At 37.0% G+C, this 17,374-nt stretch overlaps 1 protein-coding gene across 1 annotated transcript in view; it reads right to left on the minus strand.

The window, feature by feature from the left end:
* The window catches only part of ZC3H8 (zinc finger CCCH-type containing 8), a 34,526-nt gene that overhangs the window by 963 nt on the left and 16,189 nt on the right, over positions 1-17,374 (minus strand). The window contains exons 5-8 of the mRNA XM_065891188.1: positions 16,785-16,907; positions 16,278-16,389; positions 15,165-15,274; positions 13,864-13,913 (exon numbers count right to left, since the gene is read on the minus strand). Of these exons, the coding sequence (XP_065747260.1) occupies positions 13,884-13,913; positions 15,165-15,274; positions 16,278-16,389; positions 16,785-16,907 (375 nt within the window). The 3' untranslated portion in view covers positions 13,864-13,883. The remainder of the gene's footprint in view (positions 1-13,863; positions 13,914-15,164; positions 15,275-16,277; positions 16,390-16,784; positions 16,908-17,374) is intronic.

Below are 17,374 nucleotides of genomic sequence, written 5' to 3' on the forward strand. Positions count from 1 at the left end.
AAACAACAACTCAAATTGCAATTCAAAAACTAAGTCCAAAACTGAATCAAAAAAATGGAAGTGGCCATAAAAAAAGAACAAAATTGAGTTATTTGTAGTGAGGTGGATGGACCTAGGGTCTGTGGAAGCCAGAAAGAGAAAAACAAATACCATACGCTAATACATATATATGGAATCTAAAAAAAAAAAAAGGTTCTGAAGAACCTAGCGTCAGGACAGGAATAAAGACGCAGACATACATAGAGAATGGACTTGAGGACACGGGGAGGGGGAAGGGTAAGCTGGGACGAAGTGAGAGACTGGCATGGACATATATACACTACCAAATATAAAATAGCTAGCTAGTGGGAAGCAGCCACATAGCACAGGAAGATCAGCTCAGTGCTCTGTGACCGCCTGGAGGGGTGGGATAGGGAGGGTGGGAGGGAGGGAGATGCAAGAGGGAGGAGATATGGGGATACATGTACATGTATAGCTGATTCACTTTGTTATAAAACAGAAACTAACACACCATTGTAAAACAATTATACTCCAATAAAGATTTTTTAAAACGTAATGAAACAAGAGTTGACTGACCCCAGAAATGACAGAAGAAACAGTAATCACATCAAAAATGAAGACTATAATACAGACCAGATTTGAATGGAAACTTAATAAGGGTAAATGGACAAAAGTGGAAAAAGAAAAAGAATAAAAATTAGATGAAGAAAGTAAAATGAAGAGCAAAAAAAAAAGAAAAACCATCACAGAGATAACATAATATACATAGTAACTATAAATCAAACATTCTGTCATTTCAATAAATGTGAACGGATTAATTCACTTAGCAAAAGAAAAACATGGATTTCTGGCTTGGCTCACAGAGCAAAACCCAACTATATGCACTATTAAAGAAACAAACCTAAACTGACTCAGAAAAGCTAAAAATAAAATGATGGGCCAATGAATATTAAAAGCAAACGCAAACAAATCTCTGGCTGCAATGTAGAATCTGAAACCACAACAAGAAATTTTCTGTACTGTTACATTAAAATCTATTAATCTACACTGTAGGTTGGATGTATATTTTACACAGGCATACTTTATAATATCATGCATTATTTATTTGGAAAATATTACCTTACTAATTTATGCAGATCTTTCGAATGCTTCATTCTACAGCATTTTAAGAATCACATTCTTTAATATCATCACCAACCAATCTTACCAAAAAGTCTTTAAGTACAGGGAAGCTTTCAAGCTCACAGAGGCAGATCAAATGTTCCAAAACTGTAATTTTTGCTCAAAAGCCAGAACTTTATCATCAATAACATACACTTTCAGTTTTTTCTTGAAGTGACAGGGTCACTCCATTCATCTGTGAAAATCTACTTGCCAAACATCCACATCTGAAAAAACCAAAGTTTGTCCCTGAGTTTTTTTTTTTTTCCTTTTTCTTTTTTTGGTTGTGTTGGGTCTTCGTTGCTGCACACTGGCTTTCTCTAGTTCTGTTGAGAGGGGGGCCACTCTTCGCTGTGGTGCGCGGGCTTCTCATTCCAGTGGCTTCTCTTGTTGCAGAGAACAGTCTCCAGGTGTGTGGGCTCAGTAGTTGTGGCTCGTGGGCTCTAGAGAGCAGGCTCAGTAGTTGTGGCACACGGGCTTAGTTGCTCCATGGCATGTGGGATCTTCCCAGACCAGGGATCAAACCTGTGTCCCCTGCCCTGGTAGGCAGATTCCTAACCACTGTACCACCAGGGAAGTCCCTGCCTCTGAGCTATTCTTTCAAGTAAAAGAGTATTCATGAAAAGGTGTTCAACATCACTAATTAGGGAAAGGCAAATCAAAACTACAACGAGATAACCACCTTTTATACCCATTAGGTAGCCTACTGTCAAAACAACTGAAAATAACAAGTGCTGATGAGAATGGGAGAAATTGGAACCCTGTGTACTGTTGGTGGAAATGTAAAAATGGTACAGCCTCTTGGAAAACAGTATGGCGGTTCCTCAAAAAATTCAAAATAGAATTATCACATGATCCAGCAATTCTGCTTCTGGGTATATACTCAGAATTGAAAGCAAGGTTTCAAAAAGATATCTGCACATCCATGGTCACAGTAGCGTTATTCACAATAGTTAAAACATGGAAGCAACCCAAGTAACCACTGACAGATGAGTGGTTAAGCAAAATGTGGTAGATATATACAATGGAAATTTTTTTTTTTTTTTTAATTTTTTGGCTGTGCCGTGCAGCATGTGGGATCTCGGTTCCCCGACCAGGAATCGAATCCGCACCCCCTGCATTGGGAGTGCAGAGTCTTAACCACTGGACCGCCAGGGAAGTTCCAATACAATGGAATATTATTCAGCCTTAAAAAGGACTGAAATTCCGAAATATGCTACAATATGGATGAACCTTGAAGATACAGGTTAAGTGAAGTAAGTCAGTCACGAAAAGATAAATACTGTACGATTCCACTTACAAGAGGTACCTTGAGTAGTCAAAAATCATAAAGACAGAAAGTAGAATGGTGATTGCCAAGGGCCTGGGGAAGGGTGAAATGGGGAGTTCTTCTTTAAGGAGTATGAAGTTACAGTTTTACAAGATGCACGGCGGCGATGGTTGCACAACGATATGCCTGTACTCAAATACCAGTGAATCATACACTTAAAAATGGTTACGATGGTAAATATGTTATGTGTATTCTACCACAATTTAAAGAAAAAAAGCATCCATCCATTCCTATCTTCTCAAGTATTTATTTTCAAATAAGGAACAAGTGTTGAATTTTGGAGGATGCCTTTTCAGCATCTACAGAAATAATCATGAAATGAAGGACTTCCATTTTGCTGTTTTTCCATGATAATCCTTGTAAAACTACATGACTTTTAAAACTATCTAAATATACTACCTTGATGAAAAATATTTAATGAAACAAACTTCTAGGATAGAAATCAAATAGTACATTGAGAGAAATTTATAGGTTTAGATGTATGTATTAGAAAAGGAAACAATCAATTTTGAGGCAAAATAAGCTCAAAGAATGTAAAATGAATGTTATAATAAAGAAGAGAAATTAATGAAATGGAAGATTAATATAAAACAGAATTAACATAAGCAAAGTTGGTTCTTTATAAAGGATAACAGAACTGTTAAACCTCCAGAAAAATTGATCAAAAAGAATAAAAGGGGCTTCCCTGGTGGTGCAGTAGTTAAAAATCTGCCTGCCAATGCAGGGGACACAGGTTTGAGCCCTGGTTCGGGAAGATCCCACATGCTGCGGAGCAACTAAGCCTGTGCGCCACAACTGCTGAACCTGCGCTCTAGAGCCTGCGAGCCACAGCTATTGAGCCCGCGTGCCACAACTACTTAAGCCCTCGTGCCTAGAACTCATGCTCCACAACAAGAGAAGCCACTGCAATAAGAAGCCCACGCACTGCAACGAAGAGTGGCCCCCCCGCTCGCCACAACTAGAGAAAGCCCACGCACAGCAACAAAGAAACAAAGGCAGCCAAAAGTAAATAAATAAAATAAATAAATTTATAAAAAAAAGAATAAAAGGCACAAATAATCAATATAAGGAATAAAAAGGCAGCTATAATTTCAGATGCTACAGATATTAAGAAGAGAATATCATGATTATGCCAAAACATTCAAAAAGTTTTAAATCAGAAAACTTTGTTTATCTCAGGAATGCAAGGGTAGCTTTACATTTCTAAACCCATAGATATAATTCGTCACATTAGCAGAATAGAAAAACTCGTGCTCATCTCAAAAGAATTCCAAAAAATCCAACATCTACATCTATTCACGATTATAAAACAAAGAAACAAAAACCTCTGAAACTTTTATCAAACTACCATTTGAAGGGAATTTCCTTAATCTGATAAAGAGTATCTACCAGAAAATCACAGCAAAGATTGCAGTCAATTGAGGAAGTATTAACAGCGGTTCCTTTAACATCTAGGACCAAAGTGTACTATCACTACTTTTATGTAAAATTGTAGGGGAATTCCCTGGTGGGTCCAGCGGTTAAGACTCCACACTTGCACTGCAGGGGGCACTGGTTCAATCCCTGGTCGGGGAACCAAGATCCTACATGCAGTGCGGTGCAGCCAAGGAAAAACTGTACTGCCACAAAGGCTTGAGCATAAGTGTGCACCGAAGCTTTACTGGTAACAGTCAAACGTCCATCAACAGACGCGCGGGTAAACAAACTGCAGTATATCCGTCCAAAAGAATACAATTCAGCAATAAAAAGAAAGGCGCTCTGCTGTACAAAAGACACAAACACAAAAGAGTGTATTACAGGACTCCACTTACATGAAATCCTAGAACTGGCAAAATGAATCTTTCCTTCCTGAACGAGTACCAGTGGCTGCCTGGGACCTGATGGAGGGGAAGAATGGATTGTCAAGTGTCACATGGGGACATTTTGGGGTGCTAACTGTGGTAGTGGTTACATGGGTAAGTATATGTGTTAAAATTCACTGAACTACACACCTAAAATGGGTGCAATTTATTGCATGTAATGTATACTTTAACACAGTTGTTTTTTTTAAGATGTATGTATATATTTATTCATTATTTATGGCTGCGTTGGGTCTTCGCTGCTGCGCACGGGCTTTCTCTAGTTGCGGTGAGGGGGGCTACTCTTCGTTGTGGTGCACGGGCTTCTCACTGCAGTGGCTTATCTTGTTGTAGAGCATAGGCTATAGGCATGCAGGCTTCAGCAGTTGTGGCACATGGGCTCAGGAGTTGTGGCTCACGAGCTTAGTTGCTCCGCGGCACGTGGGATCTTCCTGGACCAGGGCTCGAACCCATGTCCCCTGCATCGGCAGGCAGACTCTCAACCACTGCATCACCAGGGAAGCCCCAAAATCATTTTTTTAATACAATCTTTGTTATATGTTAAATATTTATTTATTTATTTTGGCTGCATTGGATCTTAGTTGCAGTACGTTAGTTGCAGTACATCTTAGTTGCAGTACACTGAGGCATGCGGACTTCTTAGTTGCAGCATGCATGTAGGATCTAGTTCCCCAATCAGGGATCGAACCCAGGCCCCCTCCATTGGGAGCATGGAGTCTTACCCACTGGACCACCAGGGACGTCCCCCAGAAATCAAAATCTTTGACATAGAAATCTTTTTTTGATATAAAAATCTTTTTGATACAGAAATCAAAAGAATTATAAAATAATACTATGAACAAATTTATACCAATAAAGTAGACAACTTTGAGATGAAATGGAAAAATTAATAAGAAGTACAAATTACCAAAACTTACTCAAGAAAAAAAATAATCTGAATAAACCTATAAAAAGGAAAGACACTGAATCTGTTTGTAAAATCTTCTGTTAAAGAAAAGCTCAGGCTCAGCTGTCTTCACTGGTGAATTCTACCAAACAATTAAAGAAAAAATAATACTAATCCTTCAAAAACTCTTCCAGAGAATAAAGGAAGAAAGGACACTACTCAGCTCACCCTAGGAGACCAGTATTACCAATACCAAAGCTAGAAAAAGAGATCACAAAGAAAAAAAAGCTACACATGAACACACATTATGAACAAAGATAGAAATCCTTAATAAAATATTAGCAAAGCAAATCCCAAAATATATAAAGTAGATTATACACCATGCCCAGGTAGATTTATCTCAAGAGCACAAGACTGGTTACATGTTCAAATATGCCATATTAATGTAGGATGTCGTATAATAGGATAAAGGGGAAAAATGGTATGAGCATCTCAACAGTGGAAAAAGCATTTGACAAAATCCAACACCCATCCATGATAAAAGCTCTCAATAAACTAGGAATAGAAGAGAGCTTCCTCAAATTAATAGAGTATGCTTCAAAAACCTACAGCAAAAATTACACACAATGATGAAGGACTGAACGCTTTTGCCTAATATCAGGAAAAAGACAATGATGCCCACTCTCTCACTTCTATTCAGCACTGTAAAGGAGTTTCTAGCCAGTGAAATCAGGCAAGAAAAAGAAATAAAAAGCACACAGATTAGAAAGGAGGAAGTAAAACTGTCTTTACTCTCAGATAACATGATCCTACATGTAGAAATTCCTAAGGGACACCACACACACACACACACACACACACACACACACACACACACAAACCTACTAGAGCTAATAAGTGAGTTCAGCAAAGTCTCAGGAAACAAGATCAATAAACAAAACTTAATTCTCTCTCTAAATACAGCAAATGAATGATCGAAAAATGAAGTTTAAAAACCAATTCCATTCAACAACAGCATCAACCAGAATAAAATCTGTAGGAATAAATTTAACAGAAAAAGTGTAAACAGTACACTTGTACAATGAAAGCTACAAAACACTGAGAGAATTAAAAATCTAAATGAATGAAGATGTTCACAGATCAGAAGACTCAATATTATTAACACGGCAATCCTCCACAGATTGAATGCAAACTCTGTCAAAATCCCAGCATAGGTTTTGGTTTTTTGTTTTAACATCTTTATTGGAGTATAATTGCTTTACAATGGTGTGTTAGTTTCTGCTTTACAACGAAGTGAATCAGTTATACATATACATATGTTCCCGTATCTCTTCCCTCTTGCGTCTCCCTCACTCCCCCCCTCCCTATCCCACCTCTCTAGGTGGTCACAAACCACCTACCTAATCTCCCTGTGCCATGCGGCTGCTTCCCACTAGCTATCCACCCTACGTTTGATAGTGTATATATGTCCATCCCACTCTCTCACTTTGTCACAGCTTACCCTTCCCCCTCCCCATATCCTCAAGTCCATGCTCTAGTAGGTCTGTGTCTTAATTCCCGTCTTACCCCTAGGTTCTTCATGACATTTTTTTTTTCTTAGATTCCATATATATGTGTTAGCATACGGTATTTGTTTTTCTCTTTCTGACTTACTTCACTCTGTATGACAGACTCTAGGTCCATCCACCTCAGTACAAATAACTCAATTTCATTTCTTTTTATGGCTGAGTAATATTCCATTGTATATATGTGCCACATCTTCTTTATCCATTCATCTGTCGATGGACACTTAGGTTGCTTCCATGTCCTGGCTATTGTAAACAGAGCTGCAATGAACACTGTGGTACGTGACTCTTGTTGAATTATGGTTTTCTCAGGATATATGCCCAGTAGTGGGATTGCTGGGTTGTATGGTACTTCTATTTTTAGTTTTTTAAGGAACCTCCATACTGTTCTCCATAGTGGCTGTATCAATTTACATTCCCACCAACAGTGCAAGAGTGTTCCCTTTTCTCCACACCCTCTCCAGCATTTACTGTTTCTAGATTTTTTGATGATGGCCATTCTAACCAGTGTGAAATGATATCTCATTGTAGTTTTGATTTGCATTTCTCTAATGATTAATGATGTTGAGCATTCTTTCACGTGTTTGTTGGCAGTCTGTATATCTTCTTTGGAGAAATGTCTATTTAGGTCTTCTGCCCATTTTTGGATTGGGTTGCTTGTTTTTTTGTTATTGAGCTGCATGAGCTGCTTGTAAATTCTGGAGATTAATCCTTTGTCAGTTGCTTCATTTGCCAATATTTTCTCCCATTCTGAGGGTTGTCTTTTGGTCTTGTTTATGGTTTCCTTTGCTGTGCAAAAGCTTTGAAGTTTCATTAGGTCCCATTTGTTTATTTTTGTTTTTATTTCCATTTTTCTAGGAGGTGGGTCAAAAAGGATCTTGCTGTGATTTATGTCATAGTGTTCTGCCTATGTTTTCCTCTACGAGTCTGATGGTTTCTGGCCTTACATTTAGGTCTTTAATCCATTTTGAGTTTACTTTTGTGTATGGTGTTAGGGAGTGTTCTAATTTCATACTTTTACATGTACCTGTCCAGTTTTCCCAGCACCACTTACTGAAAAGGCAGTCTTTTCTCCACTGTATATTCTTGCCTCCTTTATCAAAGATAAGGTGACCATATGTGCGTGGGTTTACCTCTGGGCTTTCTATCCTGTTCCATTGATCTATATTTCTGTTTTTGTGCCAGTACCATAGTGTCTTGATTACTATAGCTTTGTAGTATAGTCTGAAGTCAGGGAGTCTGATTCCTCCAGCTCCGTTTTTTTCTCTCAAGGTTGCTTTGGCTATTCGGGGTCTTTTGTGCTTCCATACAAATTGTGAAATTTTTTGTTCCAGTTCTGTGAAAAATGCCATTGGTAGTTTGATAGGGATTGCACTGACTCTGTAGATTGCTTTGGGTAGTAGAGTCATTTTCACAATGATTCTTCCAATCCAAGAACATGGTATATCTCTCCATCTATTTGTATCATCTTTAATTTCTTTCATCAGTGTCTTATAATCTTCTGCATACAGGTCTTTCGTCTCCTTAGGTAGGTTTATTCCTAGATATTTTATTCTTTTTGTTGCAATGGTAAATGGGAGTGTGTTCTTGATTTCACTTTCAGATTTTTCATCACTAGTGTATAAGAATGCCAGAGATGTCTGTGCATTAATTTTGTATCCTGCTACTTTACCAAATTCATTGATTAGCTCTAGTAGTTTTCTGGTAGCATCTTTAGGATTCTCTATGTATAGTATCATGTCATCTGCAAACAGTAACAGCTTTACTTCTTCTTTTCCAATTTGGATTCTTTTTATTTCTTTTTCTTCTCTGATTGCTGTGGCTAAAACTTCCAAAACTATGTTGAATAAGAGTGGTGAGAGTGGGCAACCTTGTCTTGTTCCTGATCTTAGTGGAAATGGTTTCAGTTTTTCACCATTAAGGACAATGTTGGCTGTGGGTTTGTCATATATGGCCTTTATTATGTTGAGGCCTCTATGCCTACTTTCTGCAGGGTTTTTATCATAAATGGGTGTTGAATTTTGTTGAAAGCTTTCTCTCCATCTATTGAGATGATCATATGGTTTTTCTCCTTCAATTTGTTAATATGGTGTATCACGTTGATTGATTTGCATATATTGAAGAATCCTTGCATTCCTGGAATAAACCCCACTTGATCATGGTGTATGATCCTTTTAATGTCCAGCATACGTTTTTTGCAGAAATTTACAAGCTGATTCTAAAATTTACATGGAAAAGCAAAATACAGGATAGCCAAAACAATCTTGGAAAAGAAGAACAAAACTAGACAGCCTGCAATTCCTTATTTCAAAACTTAGTACAGTCACTCCTCCATATCTGCAACTTCTGCATCCACAGATTCAATCAACTGTGGATCAAAAATATTTGGGAAAAAGAATTCCAGAAAGTTCCAAAAAGCATAACTTGAACTTGCCATGCGTCAGCAACTATCTGCACAGCATTTACACTGTATTAGGTATTTTAAGTCATCCAGAGATGATTTAAAGCATACAAGAGAATGTCCTTAGGTTATGTGCAAATATGCCATTTTATATAAGGGACTTGAGCATCCATGGATTTTAGTATTTGTGGGATCCTACAACCAATTCCCCTTGGATACCAAAGAACAACTATATAAAGTTATAGTGATCAAGACAGTGACAGTATATAAGGATAAACATTATAGATCAAGAGAACACAACTGAGAACCCAGAAATAAATCCTTACATTTAGTTCAACTGATTTTTGACAAAGGTGCCAAGGCAACTCAGTGGGGAAAGGGTAGTTTTTTTAAATGCTTGCTGGAACAATTAGGTATCTATATGCAAAACAAAAATTTGGATCCTAACTCACACCATTCCCAAAAATTAACTCAAAATGAATCACAGACATAAATATAAGAGCTAAAACTATTAAAACGAATTTAGAACATAAAACTGAATCTTGTGACCTTGGATTAGACAAAGAATTTTTAGATGAAACACCAAAAGCATGATCCATGATGGAAAAAAACTGATAGTGTACTACAACAAAATGAAAACGTTCATGCTTCAATAGACACTCTTTTTAAAAGGCAAGCATAAATTGGGACAAAAAGACAAAGCCACAGATTGAGACAAAATATTTACAAATTATATATCTGATAAAGGATTTGTATCCAACATATATAAAGAACTCTTACAACTCAATAAGCTTACAACCCAATTTAAAAAATGGGCAAAGATCTGAATCCACCAACAGCACATGAAAAGATGCTCAACACCATTAGCCATTAGAGAAAATGCAAATTACAACTACAATGAGATTCCAGCTCACCCCTAACAGAAAAGCTATAATCAAAACAGCTGACAATAACAAGCATTGGTGAGGATGTGAAGAAACTAAAATCTTCCCACAATGCTGTCTGGAACGTAAAATAATGCAGCCACTTTGTAAAACAATGTGGCAGTTCTTAAAAAGTTAAACATGTATTTACTGTCGGACCCAGAAATTCCACTAAAGTAGTAACTTACTCAAGATAAATAAAAATGTATGTCTGCAAAGCTAATAATAAGCTCATCCTGATTTTTCCGCCTACCAATACTTCCTTGATGCAACCTAAGGTTTTCTGTGATCTCAAGTAGTCACCTCTTGATCCCATGACCTAAAAATAAGTCATCCCTGCTTGAGGAAAAAGTACTTCAAATTAACACAGGTTCAAACCTACCCTGAACTGACAGCCACCCACCAGCACCAAAAAGTTTCACAAAACCCACTTGTTCCTAATTGTACCACCAAAAGGGAAAAAAGTCCTTAGATGAGAAGTTCCTCAAGAGAATATTCATTTATGCATTTGGTAGCTTCGTAACATGGCTTTTGTGTGCTATCTCCAAGGCATATTTTGACAATATATTTAGAATTCTCATTTTCCAAAAAAAAAAAAAAGTACGTCCACAACACAAAGATTCATACACAAATGCTCACAGCAGAATTATTCATAATAACTAAAAATTGGAAATAACACAAATATCAATTGTTGAAAGGATTAAAAAAAGTGGTATACCCATACAATGGAATAATGGAGCAATTATTTTTTTAAAAAATCACTGATACATGCTAAAGCATTGATGAATCTCAAAACCATTACACTATATGAAAAGAGCCAGAAGCAAAAGACCACATGCTGGGGCTTCCCTGGTGGCGCAGTGGTTGAGAATCCACCTGCCAAGGCAGGGGACACGGGTTCGAGCCCTGGTCTGGGAAGATCCCACTTGCCGCAGAGCAACTAAGCCCGTGTGCCACAACTACTGAAGCCCACACACCTAGAGACCATGCTCCGCAACAAGAGAAGCCACTGCAACGAGAAGCTCGCGCACCGCAACTATAGAGAGCCTACGCGCAGCAAAGAAGACCCAACTCAGCCAAAAATAAAAAAACAAAACAAGAACAAAAAAAGACCACATGTTGAAATTTATATGAAATACCCAGAAAAGGCAAATCTAGAAAATTCATTCGTGGGATTGGAAAGTGACTGCAAATGGGTAAAAGGAATCTTTTGGGGGTGTCAAAAACCTTCTAAAACTAGATTTTGTGATGCTATGCAACTCTGTAAATTTACCAAATAATATTGAATTATACACTTACAACAACTGATATATAAATCATACCTCAACAAAGCTGTTTTTAAAAAAAACTAACAAAGTAAAAGGGTCCAAAATAGTCAAGGTGCTCCTGAAGAACAACATTAGAAAAATTATCAAACTATATTAAAATCCAACAAAGCTCCAGTAATTAAGGCAGTAGAGTACTAGAGCAAAAGACAAAAGGAACAGAACAGAGACCCCAGAAATAGACCTCTGTTTGAAGGAAACTCGATATATACCAGAGGGGGCATTACAAATCAGTGGGGAAAGGGCAGTCTTTTCATTTGAATGGTTCTGGGAGATTGGTTATCCGTATGGGGTAAGAAAAGAAAATCAAGTCCCTATAGCACACTGTTTAAAAAAAAAAAAAAATCAATTAGTCTTATTTCTTCCCTTTTCCCTATACCCACAGCTACCCTTTTTTGTGTAATTAAAAAAAATTTTTATTGAGGTATAATTGACATATAATATTATACTGGCTTTAGGTGTACAACGTAATAACTCAGTATTTGTATAGATTGAGAAATGATTGCTACAGTAAGTCTAGTTACCACCTAACACCATACATACTTAACTTTTAGGATTTACTCTCTCAGCAACTTTCAAGTATGCTCTACAACATTACTGACTATAGTCACTACAGCCCCGTGACCTATTTATTTTATTGCTGGAAGTTTGTACCTCTTGACCCCTTTCTTCACCTGTTTCACCCACTGCCCAATCCCCATCCCTTCTGGTAACCACCACTCTGTTCTCTGAATCTATGATTTTGGTTTGGTTTTATTTGTCCATTTGTTTTGTTTTTTGAGACATAAGTGAAATCGTAACGGTATATTTCTTTCTCTGACTTATTCTGCTTAGCATAATTCCCTCAAGGTCCCTTCAGAAAAATTTTCATGTAATTTGGCAACTCCTCCCACATGGAAAGTACAGAAAGTAGAGTATACTTTCCTACTCCCTAACTTTGGGCTTGCCTATGTGACTTACTTTGGTCAATGGGTTGTAAGTAAACATGATGTGATACAAACAGGGCCTTGCCCGCTTGTCCTTCGGCCAATGCCATGAGAAAAACATGCCCCAGCTAGCCCCTTGGTCCCAGGAGGAGAGTGAGACAAATGTGGGGCAGAACCATCCCAGCGGTTCTGCTTTATGAAGCACAACCAACCCAGCCAGAGCCAGCCCGTATCAGCCTGTTCCCAGCCTATCTGCAGACACATGGAAAAAGAAACATTTACTTTTATATGCTGCTGAGAGTCTTGTGGCTGATTTTAAACACCATTATTGTGACAACTGTCAACTGATAGAATTTCCAAAGGATTAAAATATAAATGTAAAAAGCAAAACTATAAAAACCTAATAAAAATGAAAGTACTTTACAGCCTCATGATAGGGAAGGATTTCTTAAGTAAGACGCAAAACACAAAACCTACCATAAAGAAAGAGATCGCCAAAACAAGTAATTCTGCTCACTGAAACACCTTTAAAAAAGTGAAAAGACAGCCCACAAAATGGGAGGAGACTTGTCACACATACGTCACAAACAATTTGTATATAAAAATCAATTTATAAAGGACAATCAGCCCAACAGAAGCATAGGCAAAAGACATTAATGGCATTTCCCTGGAGATGAAGCTCAAAAGCCAGTAAGCTTAAGAAAAAATGCTGAACTTTATGAAAATACAGCTATGCGGCACCATTTTTACACCCACTAAATTGGTCAAAAAATTTAAAGTCGTGACAATATAAAGCATTAGTGAGTGGGGAGCAACAGAAATTCTTTTACACAGTTGATGGCTAAAAACTGTTATAAGTACTTCAGAAAAGATTGGTATTATCTTAAGTTTTAAGATGATACAACAATTCTATTCCTTGGTACACTCAGGACAACTCACACACATTTTCATCAGAAGACATGTGAAACAGTTATTTATAATAACAGTTTATATTTTAAAAATTGAAAATAACCTCAATGTCCGTCAATAGTAGAATGACTAAATAATTTGTAACATATTCATAGAATAAATGCTATACAAGAGTAAAAATGAATGACAGCTGCATGCATATACATGAATGAATCTTACAAGCATAATGCTGAGTGAAAACAGCAAGTCACCAATAAGTATAGAATGTGATACTGTTTCATATCCAAACCCAAGCAAAACTAAATATAATATTTGGTGAATCATACACATTTGGTAAATTTACAAAGAAACAAGACAGAAGAATAAAAACACAAAAAGACAGTGACAAATCCAGAAAGGGAAGCAGGTCCATGGAGATCCACATATATATCTATTTATATGTATCAAATATAAGTTTTTAGTGGGGTAGGAGAGAGAAAAAGACTTCTATTTGAGAAAATGTAAAAAGGCCTATGTCCCCATGCCAATTTCTAGAGACATTTCAGAGGGGGAAAAAAGTGTTAAATCATAAATTTTACCTTTTTTATGTATTTTATTTTCATGACGACTTCTTTTCAGGATCCAAAGCCTAGTATGGGGGGAAAAAAAAATCATGCAATCATTTTTATGCATTAAATTCAGGTACATCATCATACTCTTGTAATTTTCTAAAGATTCCAATAATATTCATCCTAGTAATCATCTAATAATATTTACTATAAGGGGAACTGGAAAATGACTTTTACATTTATCATTTTTTCCACATACATTCATGCTAATAAACAACCAAATATTTGGTATAATTTCTAATCCCAGGGTAACCCTTCATATTTCACAACTAAAAATATCCAGAAACAAGGACCTTTGACTTTCTAATATTTGCAATACAGTCAAGGGAACTTCTGCCGCAAGATGGAATGGTTTGGTTTTAAAAGAATCTTTTATTTTCACTTATATTTCAGTTTAATTTTGAAGAGACTAGCTCCAATTAACACATGGGAAATGAAAGAACATAAACGACTATTATTTTTCAATTATCTTTTCTTACACCTGAAAGAATATTTGAAGAAAACTTTGAAATAACTACATAAGTATGTTTTGATGTAACCCTAAAATATTTATCAACCGATGATCCTTAACTCTCCTTCTAAGAGTATAACAGGAGTAACTATTTCTCCTATTTGCTTTGTTTTCCTCTGGTTAACTTAGCTACTAAGGTTGCTAACTACACTGAAGGTTTTAAGAACATTCCAATTTACACCAGCAGTAAGTATAAATTTTCTTTAAGCTACAAGGAAAAATATACAAATGAATTTTCTAAACTGAAGTAAATCCTTAGATTATCAGTCCTAATATAACCCACATGCTACCCTATGAGGCACTCTCCTTAAGAAACTGTGAGTGTCTTTTCAAATTCCACCCTTAGTTCAAAAGTATTCTTTAAAAAAGAAAAACAGGGCCTTCCCTGGGGGCGCAGTGGTTACGAATCTGCCTGCCAATGCAGGGGACACGGGTTCAAGCCCTGGTCCGGGAGGATCCCACATGCCGCGGAGCAACTAGGCCCATGCGCCACAACTACTGAGCCTGCGCTCTAGAGCCCGCAAGCCACAACTACTGAGCCCACGTGCCACAACTACTGAAGCCTGTGCGCCTAAAGCCCGTGCTCCACAATAGGAGAGGCCACTGCAATGAGAGGCCTGCGCACCGCCACGAAGAGTGGCCCCCGCTCACCACAACTAGAGAAAGCCCGTGCGCAGCAATGAAGACCCAGCACAGCCAAAAATAAAATAAATTTTTTTTTTTAAAAAAAGAGAGAAACAAAAATTAAAATTGTACTTACTTTAGCCAACAGTTCTTGTGTTTCAGCAGTCAGTGGAGCATGTGAAAACTTGCAATGTTCTCCCTGATAACATTTTGCTCCTGTATGGTAAAACTTGCAAGGATATTCATGTTAACCCAAATGTTAAGGAAAAGAACAACTGTAATCCAACTAAAATAATTTCTTATTAATTTAGTAACTTTATTTTTCCTACGTAAAGTTATTTTCTACTAGTAGAAACAAATTCCCTATTTAAAATATGAGACAGTAAATTATTAACTGGATTATAAGAATCTAATTTTAGGGTGATTATAAAGTTTACTGGCTGTCACAGGACACTTTTTTCCTTCATATCCATTCTTAAAATAAACTACAGGTATATTTCACCGACATAAGAGAGGGATGTGTATTTTAAATACTTTGAGAAATGGGATTATTTTTAAAGCATTCTTTTGCGGTGGGGGGATTAAAGTCAATGACAATGATATGTCTTACAAATCTGGATCCTTCATATATTAGGCTTGTATAAAATAGGAACAATTTATACAGCTTCGATATTGTTTTCTAGGAAAAATTTCTCCAGTTAGAATTTGCGATTCCTTGTATTGAATGACTGAAGGAAAACAACTTTTGTGTTGATCAAAGGTCCAATTACCCTAAAATGTTTATGTTTGTATTTTTACAACATGTCTAGACCATTTACACTGAAGAGTTAGGGTTATTCTTCAAATTAAGGGACAATGAACCTCTATACAATACTGAATGTGCAGAAAAAGAGTACTCCCAAACTGTGCAATTCCTGCCTCTTTTATGAAGTAGATTACATGAATATAGATTCAATTAGTAGATGTCACAGCAGAAATTCAGAGACGTTTTTCTGGATAGGTCTGAATAGGTCTCGTGAAGCCGTTACACTACCCAGGTTGAGAGGATGTGCATTTGAGAGAATTTCTAAAGACTCTTGCTTGGGGGAAAAAGAAAAAAAATCTGTGTACAATGTAATCACTTCAACACTGAGTTGAGCTTGGATAATGTGATTTTGCCGTGGCTAAAACACCAGGTTTCACTCAGAATTTTACATTCATGTAAATGTTTATGAAAAGTAAAGTTACTGTACCTTGTGATAAAGGATATTATGCAAATACAGGCAGTTTTCACCTCTGGTACAATATCCTTGTACATAAAACTTACACATTTCCTTTTTCTTCTCTATCTCTGCAGCATGATCAAATTTACACTGGTCTCCCTGGGCCAAAAGAAGGGACAAGGAAAAACCATTATTCCTCATAGTTAAGTCATTACAATTCCTACTTAATGATTCTAGAAGAAAACAAAGTCTTAGAAGCAGTACAGTCTAATTCTTAACGAGCTATCATAGCCACATCACATATATATATCTGCTTAAAAATCTGTCAAGTCCTTAATATTTTTAACACAAAGCATTTTAAAAAAATTATCTACTCTCCTAAACATAAAAGAATATTTCAGTAAAATTTCCTAATTGAAACTTTCCCAGAAGGAAACGGCTCTAAAATTGTACAGGTATGCTTTTGGAGTGTCTAATGGAAAGAGGAGCTGGTTTTAGTACATTTTTGCTATATCTTACATTTTAGTATATTTTTGCTTACACATTTTTTATACCTTAATACATTTCCTTTCAAGAAAATATTTACAAATTTGTTTTCCCTGGCGTTGCACCGTATGTTGGTTGATGAATCCCTGACTCATTCTCACAGGCTGCTGCTTCTCTTTAGGTTTACCATCCTTTGAAAACAAAAACAAAAAACTAAATGTGAGAAATAAAAAATTAAATTTTTATTCCATTGTACAAAAAAACGTGTTCTTTAAATTAATTATCTATTTATTTTTGGCTGTGTGTTGGGTCTTCGTTGCTGCACGCGGGCTCTCTCTAGTTGCGTCGAGCGGGGGCTACTCTCTATTGCGGTGCGCGGGATTCTCACTGCAGTGGCTTCTCTTGTTGTGCAGCACAGGCCCTAGACACACGGGCTTCAGTAGTTGTGGCTCGCAGGCTCTAGAGTGCAGGCTCAGTAGTTGTGGCGCATGGGCTTAGCTGCTCCACGGCATATGGGATCTTCCCAGACCAGGGATCAAACCTGTGTCCCCTGCATTGGCAGGCAGATTCTTATCCACTGCGCCACCAGGGAAGGCCGTACAAAATTATTTTAAACCACCTTTAAAAACATTAAAAGGTAACTCTTCTGAATTGGCCT

The sequence above is a fragment of the Phocoena phocoena genome, chromosome 14 (assembly GCF_963924675.1).
Source record: "Phocoena phocoena chromosome 14, mPhoPho1.1, whole genome shotgun sequence".
Taxonomy (NCBI): Eukaryota; Metazoa; Chordata; class Mammalia; order Artiodactyla; family Phocoenidae; genus Phocoena; species Phocoena phocoena.